General features: G+C 25.0%; 2 protein-coding genes across 2 annotated transcripts; both read left to right on the top strand.

Annotated features, from left to right (window-relative positions):
• Positions 1-735: 735 nt before the first annotated feature.
• On the top strand, positions 736-8,194 carry LOC132930971 (E3 ubiquitin-protein ligase ariadne-1). Its single transcript, XM_060997107.1, has 10 exons — positions 736-1,245; positions 1,404-1,556; positions 3,136-3,210; positions 3,276-3,491; positions 3,561-3,782; positions 5,306-5,436; positions 5,509-5,713; positions 5,823-5,936; positions 6,010-6,122; positions 6,426-8,194. The coding sequence occupies exons 1-10, from the start codon at positions 1,039-1,041 to the stop codon at positions 6,511-6,513; spliced, it is 1,524 nt and encodes a 507-aa protein (XP_060853090.1). The 5' UTR covers positions 736-1,038; the 3' UTR covers positions 6,514-8,194.
• A 1,989-nt stretch (positions 8,195-10,183) lies between these two features.
• On the top strand, positions 10,184-12,651 carry LOC132930973 (eukaryotic translation initiation factor 4E-like). The gene is made up of 5 exons (XM_060997109.1): positions 10,184-10,469; positions 10,645-10,825; positions 11,572-11,734; positions 11,805-11,938; positions 12,424-12,651. Exons 2-5 carry the CDS (start codon positions 10,665-10,667, stop codon positions 12,551-12,553), a joined length of 588 nt encoding a protein of 195 aa, XP_060853092.1. The 5' UTR covers positions 10,184-10,469; positions 10,645-10,664; the 3' UTR covers positions 12,554-12,651.
• Positions 12,652-12,946: the final 295 nt, after the last annotated feature.

Raw genomic sequence — 12,946 nt, 5'->3', positions numbered from 1 at the left:
TTTAGTGTTTGAAATAACCATATATCTCTAATAAGTACCTAATACCATGTTAATTAACATTTTTGATTGGTATACGGTCGATATTAGATAGAAATTTGATAGGTATTACTGGTATTTTTTTTTTCTGAAAATACCGAGAGCACGGTATTACTATATCTTATTAAGGTACCAATGTACGAATTTAGGAAAAAAGCCCCTAACAACATTCATCGGAAAAAAAAGCCCCGTACCAACCAAATACATTATTCGTTATTTTATTATGATTTACATAATTAAATAAAATCATTACATTTATCTATGTAACACTTTTTTGACATATTTATACGTATAGGTGTGTAGCTGCAATCTGCATTTAACATTGTCAATAATTGTAATTTGTCATTTGTCTCATATAATTTAAAAAATGTTAAATAAATTATTTAAATTATATACAAATAACAATTAATTTATATTTTTTAATTATTTTAAATTTTTACCCTTAAACATTTTTTAAATTATGTAAGTACAAATGACAAATTACGCGGTTAAAATATATTCGGGGATGTAGTTGACAAAAGGTCTTCTAAAGGGTTTTGCTAATTTTTTTTGTAGTACTATGGCCTATGGGGATAGAAGTAGTAGGAGTCCGAATTGCTACGCAACAGTCAGTGTTTACCATTTTGAATATTAATAAAAGCCAAAGAGGTTATAGAGGGAAACAAGATCACAAAGTGGATGACGTCACCGGGGTCAGAAAACAACTGATTGCTACTTGCTAGGCAAAATAAAAAAAAAATTGTTTAAAACAAAAATATATTTCTGATACATAAATAATTATTATTATTTTTTTCAAAATACGCTCACTGGGCCACCACCGTCCACCACCAGTCATCATCACGCCTAGAAAACAACAAACGAATAACAATAACAATCGACGCGCTCGTACGTTGTTTGGCGAGCGCGATATTGAAAGAAAAATTAAAATTTTATAAGTTCAAGATACCTACATTTTTATCAAAATTGTCTTGCTGTTGAATTTTATTGGAATTAGCTGTTGCGATGGACTCGGATGAGGATGCGTTGAACGATATAGACTCTGGAAATGAATCTAGCGGAGATGATGTGGATTTTGCAATGGAGGTTGATGTGCGGCACGAACGTGAAAAAAACCAAGACGTTGATGATTTTCCCTTTGAAGTTCTGTCCACAGACAATATTGTTCAACACATGATTGATTGCATCAAAGACGTGAATACTGTGCTTCAAGTAAGCATAATGATAGTTTATTTTCATAAATGCAATACATGACCTTGTTTTAGAGAACTATTATTGTATGCACATAATATATGTTATTAGATAACCTTTGCGTTTATAATTTTGGAGATATAATTTCTGACTGGTATATTATGTTTTGGTAATTTTAGATGCCTGCTACAACGACTCGCATTTTGTTGAATCATTTTAAATGGGACAAAGAAAAGTTAATGGAACGGTTTTACGATGGTGACCAGGATAAATTATTCTCTGAGGCTAGAGTAATAAATCCATTTAAAAGAACTCAACCAATTATACAGAGGGTAATGAATTATTTTTATGAATAATGTTTTAACAATGCATTTTAGATTACTTAACTCGTTCGACGCCGATTTGACATACGCGCGTAAAATTGGTGAATTTTTGGTAATGAATAGCTGACACAAATTTCAAATGTGTATGGCTTTAACCACTTAAATAAAGTCATAATACCAGACAGGCCACTACATATCAACAACGCGTTGACACCAGCTTCGGGCGCCCATTTACTCATGTCAACTATGTATTGACATTGGCGTCGAACGTGTTAAATCACCATTCTTGGTATTGAATTTTTTAGAGTCATATTCTTTATTATTGACTATTGTATATTTATAGTATTATTTGGTACTTTTTGGTTATCGTACACCTTCAGCCAATTGACTAGGTACTGCAGACTTTCATTTTATTTCTGTTATATTAACTAGGTTTTTTTTATTACTTTTTACATATTATATTTATCATATGGGATATAGGTAGATACTTTTAATTATAAATTTGGATTTAATAAACTTCTATATAATTTATTACTTGAGTAAATAGCAATTACACAGTTAATAATTTTTTTTTTTTTACATCAGAAATTCAGTTATATGAGGGGATCTAACATAGACCAAGTTTGTAATTATTCTTTATTATGTTCTTTAGCCGATCGTCATGTATGTTTAATAGTATATGTTCCACTAATCAAGCCTATAGAATTATATTTGTAATTCATCTGCATATATTAAAATAAATACTAATCTGATTGGAGTATGATAACGGATTTAAAACTTTTACCAGTTGCCATTTGGCCTATTTACGTATACAAGTTGGAATACGATAATTGAAAAGTATCTATTATTTAATTGTATTGTTAACACATTTTAATTAGCTTATTCTATGCTGTAATATTCTCATATTATTTATATGTTATTAAGATAATATGTTTTTGAGTTAAAACAAAATTAATATCTATTAATTTTACTTATTTATTATTGCCACTGCATAGTATAAAATTGATTATTTTGTCACTAGATAACCATTTTATTTTATAAATTGTAAAAAAAATGAATGATGTTTAAATTGTACTATAGTTATAATTTATATTAAATATTTACACATAATTAAACAAAATAACAGGACAATTTTTTAAAGATAATTTCATTGTTTTATTATAAATATAAAATACTAGTTTTAAATATTATTAAAAATGACTCATTTTTAATAATGTTTATAAGACAAGACAGGTATGCACTTGTCATTACATAATATACACTAGGAATAATGATAATATCATTGACAAATAGGTATTGGTCATAAATTTCAAATTTTTAAATTAATCTGACTATCAATGGTGGCAGTATGATAAATTTTATGTGATACTATATTAGTAACTAAGTAGTACTTTTTTAGTATAATAAATTATATTGTTGTAATGTTATATACTAAATTTCAATAATTCCAATAAAATTAACAATTAGTTTATCTAATTATAACAAAATTATTTTGATTATTATTATATCATATTTAAAATTTAATTTAGTTGGTACTAGTAACCCGACTAGTAATTAATATTTTTATCATTTACATATTTTCTTACAGCCAACATCTACACGTAGTAGAGGTACTCCTGGAATGGAAGATTGTGCTATTTGCTTTGTAAGGCTCCCAAACAATGTAAGTTAATTACTATTAAGGGTTTATTTAAAGCATTATGGAACATCTTTTTTTTATACTTATAGATGATGACTGGATTAGAATGTAATCATCGATTCTGTACACAATGTTGGACAGAATATTTAACAACAAAAATTATTGAAGAAGGTGTTGGTCAAACAATTGCATGTGCAGCAAGTGGTTGTGATATATTAGTCGATGATGCCACTGTTATGCGATTAGTCAGAGATCCAAAAGTTCGAATGAAATATCAACATCTGATTACTAATAGTTTTGTTGAAGTAAATTATTTTATCTCTGTATATTTTATCTGTATCTCTATAAATTTTAATTTTGTTGTTTTAAAATAGTGTAACAGATTATTACGTTGGTGTCCATCACCTGACTGCAATAATGTTATTAAAGCCCAGTATATTGATTCAAAACCAGTGATCTGTCGATGTTTGCATGTATTTTGTTTTGTGTGTGGAGAAAATTGGCATGATCCTGTTAAATGTAATTTATTAAGGAAATGGATCAAAAAATGTGATGATGATTCAGAAACTTCAAATTGGATTGCAGCTAATACTAAAGTAATTTTGTAAACAATTATTTATTTTGCCAATTTTGAGCGACCCTATGATTCTTTTTTATCTACATTATCAAGTCAAATTTTTATTAGGATATTATAGATCATTATTAAGTTTTTAATTTTTTTTAAGCTATAAAAAACTATCATCATGTATTATTGAAAAATTTTAAAGGGTACCTACACAAGTACTTAAACAAATTGTAATTAGAATTGTTTTTTTATTGCTTTTAAAGTTAATACCTTAACATACCTCTTTTTTATGATATAATTTTTATTTTGATAATATCTATTAATAGTCATAGGCTTTATGCTAAGTATAAACATATAAGTTAAAAAGTTAGATTTTATTTCATAAAAATTTGAAATAGTGTTTTTTTTAATAGCAAAAATGTTTTTAGTTGAATAATAAATATTTATTTTTTTCCACTAGATTACTAATCATGTTATCATATACTTATAAATTGTTTTTATACCATTGAATACTTACATATGATATATTTGATTGAAATATTGTTGATGAACTGTAAGACACTCATATTATAAACTTTTAATATTACCAGAGTCGTGCCATTAAGATTTGGCGCCCAGGACTAAATTAAAAATATTCGCCCCCTGTTTTATTTATCATTATGCATTTCAATTTTTTTGGCGCCCCTTTAAACCAAGCGTCCTAGCCCCTCCCCCCACAGCGCACCTCTGAATATTACTATTACATATGTTTGTTGACTATACTATTTGTATTGTATAGATTATGTATTTCCTAATAATAATACATAAAAGATATTTAACTAAATTTTTTTGGAAATTTACTATATTATTATTGTATTGTGATATACACCCAAATTAATTTTGGAGAGTTTTGATGTATTATTAATACAAAACACTGATTTCAAACTTGGAAATTATCTAATTTATAGAATTCTTAAAAATTATTATATATATTTATATTTTATACCTACTCTGTCTATATGAGTAACATCAGGTGGCAACTGATTTTTGTCTAGTCCAGTCAGACCATGTCCCTTGATAAATCAATTTTTATGTCAAATTTATTATTTTTGTCAATCTGTCATGTTTTTATCATCTTTGCTTTTTAAGAATTTCCCTTGTCTTCTATTTTTTCTTTGTTCCATTTAATTTATGGTATAATTATTTAGTTATATCAATCTTTTGAATTATCTCTGCATCTTTTATTAAACTCAGTACATATTTTAGTTTTTAACATAAATTAATACATTGAGCCTCTTTCCATCATGTATAATCATTCTTTTTATATTAATAGTTTATAGTATCTGTTAACCATGTTAATGTAGCATCTTTTATTCTTGCTAAATCCAAATAATATTGTTATTAATAATTTCTGTAGACTGCTACTAAAATAACTTATTGTCAATATATTTATAATTGATTAATCTTTAATTTAAAATTCAATTTTATACTTTTAAATTAGATTAAGTATTAGCTACTTATTTCTATTATTTTTTTTTATCAAATTTTTTAAAAATATTTTTATCATACTTTTAGGAGTGTCCTAAATGTAATGTAACTATAGAAAAAGATGGTGGTTGCAACCATATGGTTTGTAAAAATCAAAATTGCAAAACTGACTTTTGTTGGGTATGCCTTGGCCCATGGGAACCACACGGATCTTCATGGTAAAATTAAGAAAGAATAACTTTATATAACTTGTCTATTAGTATTATTATATTAATTTTAATATTATGTAGGTATAACTGTAATCGGTATGATGAAGAAGAAGCTAAAGCTGCTAGAGATGCTCAAGAAAGATCCAGAGCTGCCTTACAGAGGTATCTTTTCTACTGTAACCGTTATATGAATCATATGCAATCGCTTAAGTTTGAACACAAACTTTATGCTAGTGTTAAAGAAAAAATGGAAGAAATGCAACAACATAACATGTCTTGGATTGAGGTATTAATTAATTTTAAATACACTAAATTGTTTTTTTCTTTTTAATGCCTATTATAATTATTTAATTAAATTTTATAAACAAAATTAATAATTATGAATTAAATTGTAGGTACAATTTTTAAAAAAAGCTGTTGATATATTATGTCAATGTAGACAAACACTTATGTACACTTATGTGTTTGCATACTATTTGAAGAAGAATAACCAATCAGTTCTTTTTGAGGTAAATCTAATTAATTATATAGATTTATCTATTTAATTATTGTCACTAAATTTTAGTATTTTTACTATATTAGGATAACCAGCGAGACTTAGAAAGTGCTACTGAAACTCTATCAGAGTATTTAGAAAGAGATATCACTTCAGAAAATTTAGCTGACATCAAGCAGAAAGTTCAAGATAAATATCGGTAATACATTTTTTTTTAAATTAAAATGGTTTCCAAATATTATTAATAAATCCTAAGAATATATATTAGGTCTTTTAAACTAATTTAAAGTCAATTTTTATTTATTTTAACTTAAATATTATAATTACATCATATTCTTAATCTGTATGTAATGGCAAATTAAACGAATATGTATTTAATTAAATCTATGAATTCTTAATTATATGTAGTATTCTTCAATCCTATTTTATTTTAAATTTCACTTATTTTATCAAAATATTTTCTTATATAACTAATTGAAAAAACTAATTTTATTATTTTTAGTTACTGCGAAAGTCGGCGAAAAGTGTTGTTAGAGCATGTTCACGAAGGTTATGAGAAAGACTGGTGGGATTACACAGAAAAGTTGTGAACTAGTCACATATATCTGTGATATAAAATTAAGTATACATACAAAATACAACACATTTACACAAACATGTTTAAAAAAATTTTAACTACCATAAACTATATATTATATATTATATATATATTTATGTTTATGTACTAATAATTATAAGTCAGAAATTTAAAAATACTGAACAACTGTAGCTTTATTTACTATATTTTTTTTAGTAATTAATACATTTGTAATTTATAAGTAGCAATGTCCTCGCTGTATATCTTATATTATGAATATTTTTATTAATTTTATTTTTTAATTATAATTTAAGGTTTTTTGGCCTTATTTCCATTGTTTCAATATTGTTGACGAGAAAAAAAATCATCTGTATGACGTAATCATTTTTTATCATAAGTTTTATCCTTGATAGAATAATTTACATCTTCAAAAATTGCTCATTATTCTATATAATTATTATATACCTACTAAATTAATTGAAGTCTAGTATCTAATAAAATTAAATTGTATATCAGAAAACCTAAGACTCACATTGTCCAATTAAAATACATTTTTCTCAAAACAGTTAAAATTAAACTTTAAAGTATATTTTCAGGGTACTCACTACTGTGATAATATAGATTTGAATTGGAAAGAAGTGTACTTTATCGGTATTCTTAAAGTCTTGTTGGTATTTTGATTTTTTCATGTTAATTTAAATTATATTTAAAAAAAAAAAGTTTTATTTTGTGTTATTTTGTGATAGCTTAGGCTGTACATTTTATTTTCAAATTTTCTTTTTGTTTACATAATAATTTATAACTAAATTTAATATTGTACAAGGTATAGTGTGTTATGGTATATAGTGAGTATTCTATTAAAATACATCGTGACATTTTCTTAATTTGACAAGATTCCAAAATTGAAATTTAATTTGAAGTGTTTTTTAGCAACATGTATATTATAGTATTAACATTTACAGTATAAAAGATTGTTTTGTAAAATGAAATTGATTTTTTTTAATTGAATGCTCACAATATATAATTTTGTATCACTATTTCCTATCTGCTTCCAATATATGAAATATCATTGTAGATTTGCATAATAATATATATTGTAGATTATAAATTATTTATTCACAAGTACAGAAAATAACTTATAAACTAAAATTAGTTTTGTATTTTTGATGGTGCATGAAAGTAATGTATTCCATTTAAAAAAAAACTTAAAATTATCTATCGGATATGAATAATTTATTTATTTTTACTCTGAAAAATGATTACAAATATATTTGTGTTGTGTTTAATGTAAATTATTGTATTCAACTGATAAAATTCTAATTTTTAATTGAATGTTATTAATTATTCAGATTATAAGTACATAAACCTTTTATTGAGCTCTATGTATTTAATTTAAATGATGCTAATTTTATGATTTTTTTTTTTTCATTGATTATATAATATATAAAATATAGTATATGCCATATGGTAATAATGATTTATTTTTTATTTAGATTTTAAAATCATAGTTCTTATTGTTAGTTTATTGTATTCATAAGTATATACACAAGTGTATAAATAATATGATTCTCATTCTATTTTAGTTAAAAATATTTTTTTTAGTTTATATACCAGAGTATTTTTTTATATTCTTTCAATTTATAAAAAATATTGATCCTAAATTCTGAAAATACATTTCAACATTTTTAATATCATCGATCCATACTTTAATATTATTTATGTTCAAAATTGTGATACAATTTTTGAGATAAATTAATTTGTCTTCCAAATATCCTTTTATGTGTATTTAAGTGTTGTAATAATTAAAAATTTGTTTTTTCAATGTAACTATAACATTTTAAATAACGTTATTACATGAAACTTTATAAAAAAAAAAAAAATGGCTAAGTATCTACTTCAAATTGAAATAATTATAATTTCTTTAATATATTATAATATAACCTAGAGGTATTCAAACTGTGTCGTAGCTCCCAGCTTTCCAGGGGTTGCACAGAAGAGAAAAAAATATTAGTGATTATTGCGTTTAATGTATTATTTTGTTCTAAACTTTATACATTTAATTTTACTTTTCTATTTACAAATATTATTACATTTTTATCTGATGTAGGCATTTGATGTATTTATTATAAATTAAAAATATTTTCTTTTTGTGTCTTTAATAATTTAAGAGCAAACAAAATGTAATGAAAAATGAATAAGTCGTTGGATTAAAAAGTTTGAATACCTCTGATGTTACTAATATGACTATGGAAATATATACATAGAAGGAGAGAGAGATAGTGTGTTTAATTTGTATAAATACTTAATGTTCTTTATATATTATGAACGATTAATTTTGGTAGATTTGAATATTATTTTGAATTATAAAGTTTTACATAGTAATGGACTGTCTTATGACATTTATTTTATCCTGTATTTTTGATTGTATTTGTATATATATACGATTATATTGGGGATTCTTAATTAAATTTTTTTCAAATATCCCAAAATATTTTTTTCTTACATTCAAACTATCTTATGACTGAATTTATGTTTTTAATGTTTTGCTTATGCATTTTAGATATTAATGTATTGATTTTACAATGATGTGTTTTTCTTTTGTATGTTTATGAGTACACAATAAAGATCAGCACAGGCCATTTTTTTGCGGCCTGATCCGGCCCAAAACTTAAACTAGTACATAGTACTTTTTTGTATTAGGGTACTTAAACAAATAAATTAAGAAAAAATGGGAATGTTAACACAAATCAATTTTGTGGTTTTTTTTGTAACTCGAAAATAATTATTCGTAAGTACTTGAATTTTTCACCAAATGTTTATATTATCATTTTATATTTATAAATAAAATACATTTCTACTCTTTTTGAACTATTTATAGGAATTAGAACATTTTTTTTTCAATAACTGTTACTGTTGATAAAAACTTATTTGTTGGTTTAAAATTCTTATAAATTTAATACAAGAGTCCTTATTATTAGTTCATACTAAAACCATAAAATCGAATAAATATATAAAAGCAATTATTTTTAATAGGTAATTTAAATTTAAATTTAGACGAAACTATTTATTTAAAGATAAATATTGATGTCAATTATTTTGTAATAATTTAAAGATTCGAGGTAACTCAAATGTTTTACCTATATTATATAATTATAAATTTTATTTTATACCAAGACCGTTCATACCTAGGAGGGTGGGTTAAACCTCACCCACAATTTTTTCTGAGTACTGCCCTGCTTTACACCATGGCATTGTTGAATGATTATTGTGTACTTAACTATAGAAAATTACCAACACAAAGTTAATTTATTATTAAACCTGACGTCATTTATGTAGTTGACTACTAGAATAATTAAAAATGTACAAAAAATGTATAATTTTGATTAATAAACTAATTTTATTGAAAAATAAGTATATTCGTATTATTTTAATAATGGTTATATATTCATATATTCATATACAATATGGGCAATAATTTATTATTAGGTGTTCAATTTAGTTACTAAATTGCCCCTAATAATCGTAGTAAATGCAACTTAATGTGAGTGGTACTCACTAATCTCTTATCAGCGGTATAGGAGCTAAAATTGTGCAATCTTCAAAGACATGGTACATGATGACAATGATAATCGATTAAAAAACAGTGCTGTCACATGGCACAGCCGCGGACATCAATATTTACTTAAAAGTTACGTACTGAATCGGCTATTTAAGATGACCGTTTTTCCTAATTTAATATAACCACGATTAAAGACCTTTAATCGTGTATTAATGTATAATGTAACATTATAAGAACTGTAGCTTGTACGTCACCGTTCTGGCCATTACTCATTACACGTTGTTGTTATTTTTTATATATTAATATAAATCCGTTTCTCTTCAATACCTGTGTTGCGCGATCTTTAGGAAATCAATCCGTTTTTAATCGCATTGACGTCGATGGTTTTTTATAGTGCTCATACAACCGAGGTAGGTAATTCATTTAGATTTTACTTCCATAGTATGTCGTGAATGTAAGTTATTACGACCTACGCCAGCAAACTGCGACTCGTTGATTCCAAGTCCAACCGACGCTCTATATTATCGTATATTGTCGGTCATTTGACACATTTTTTTGACGACGCATATCGACATATCGTTACAGACTTATGAAATCTAAATGCAATGGCACTAATTGATAAAGACGAAGTAGGTAACGTTCATTTGTTGAACGACTCTTGGAAACTATGGTACTGGAAATTCAGCGGAACTGTGGTCCCAGACGAAAATTGGACCGATAATTTGTACGGGTTGTGTGAGTTTGACAGCGTTGAAAAGTTTTGGAGGCAAGTACTTACCAACAAAATATATAAACATAACATTGCTAGAAGTTCTTTAACTTAAAAGACATACCTACGCTTTATAAGTCACTAAATAAGTGTTATGACTACCAACTTGCCTATTATAATTACCTCATTTTAAGTTCTGTCAGTGTTATGTATCATGTGTTAATTAATTTACATGTACATTTATTGATGAGGTAATATTTAATTTTTAGAATTTACATTAATAATTAGGTACTTTTTTTTTTTTAATTTGTAAAAATTCATGATACACTTATTTTTAAAATTGGTCAATGGTCAATATCAATAATACTTACATTAATCCATATTTTACTCAATATATTCTAAATTTGAATGCTGTTAATTCAATGGAAACAGAATTATTCATTTTATATTCAAGCTATATAGTATAGTAGTATATAGCGGCGAATTGGATCATCTGGATACCGGAAAAGTTCCCTTTGGGCCAATAGTCGTATTATAACTCGAGACTGATTTACTTGGTAATTGGTGGGCCTGTAACACAGTAATTTCCCGGGTCGGATACTTTATTCAATCCACTAAGGTAGTATAGAGAGTATATACCTAGTAATATATGTTATTTATATAAATTAAAAAGGAAAAATATTGCTTATATTGATTTAATGTTTCCCTTTAAGAATAATATATTCTTATTACCTTGGGTATTAAAAAAAACATGCACACATTTAATAATTATATATGTAATATTTTTGTGTTTTCTTTCACAGTATATTTAATCACATTAAAATACCAAGTATGTTAACGACTGGCTGTGATTACTCTGTATTTAAATCAGATATAAAACCCATGTGGGAAGACCCAACAAACAAGAATGGTGGACGTTGGTTAATTAAGGATAATGGACTATTAGATCAGTACTGGATGGATATTGTAATATTTATTTTACCACATACATTTTGTTATACCTCTACCTAATGGAAATATATTTTTATTTTTTTAGTTGTTGAGTATGATTGGAGGGATGTATGATCCATACAACGATAATATTTGTGGTATTGTGTATAATAGGCGTCAATACAGTAAAATATCTGTTTGGATTTCTTCATGTGATACAAATATTGTTAACGACATTGGGTAATATTTTATTTTGTTTTTACATGTATACTGGGCAATTCTTTCATCAAAAAATACCCATTATTTCAAAATCTATAAATGTTTTTGAAAATATTTTTTTTTTGTCGTTATAATTTTTAAAGTTTTTACTTTTTTTTATGTATTTTTAATTTAATATTCTGAAACAGAACAATTTTCCTGAATATTTCAATATATAAAAATCAAAATTTGGATAAGTAGTTTATAAAATAAGTATTACAGAAGAAGTTAGTGAGTAGAGTTGTAGACCAATATTTTACGAGGTGTACCACTCCACTCCATTCACTTATACTTTAATTATTTATAACTCCTAAACTGCTCATCCAAATTTTGATTTTTATCTATTGAAATACTCCAAATAATATTCTGCTTCATAATATGAAATTATAAATTTATATTTTCATTCAAAAAAATTATAATGATAAAATAATCACCCTGATTATAAAGTTCAAAATATTTTTTTTTAGTTCAAAACTCAAGCATTACCTTGATACAAAAGAAAAATTTAAATTTGAAAAACATAGTGAATTTTGGAAGAAGAAAATAAATTCGCACAAGAAAAATTATTTAGGCCAAATGACACAAACAAATATATAAATATGTTATACTTAAATTAATGTATTAAGTAATTTGTTTTATTATGTTATAAGTTAAAATAATTCCATATTAATAAATGATAAAGGTAGTTTATTAAACCTTATTATGCTCCTAAGTGTAATAGTCAATAAACTATTAAAATAATAAAATCTTATGATATATTACATAATTACGAGAAGTAAATTAGTTATCGTTGAAAATTTATTATTGTTTTTTGTTTGCCAAAATACACTGTTTTTTTTTTTTTACTTAAAATAACTGTCATCAATTTAATTTATGCGATAATAATATTTTAAGTATTAATCTAATCATGTTTTAACTATTATAGAATAATATATAATAAATCAAACTTTTTATAAGACTAATTATTCTGATATAATGTTTAAGATTTAA

The sequence above is a fragment of the Rhopalosiphum padi genome, chromosome 4 (genome assembly GCF_020882245.1).
Source record: "Rhopalosiphum padi isolate XX-2018 chromosome 4, ASM2088224v1, whole genome shotgun sequence".
Lineage (NCBI taxonomy): Eukaryota > Metazoa > Arthropoda > Insecta > Hemiptera > Aphididae > Rhopalosiphum > Rhopalosiphum padi.
The sequence above is the reverse complement of the archived record's forward strand: the minus strand, read 5'-3'. Positions and strand labels throughout refer to the sequence as shown.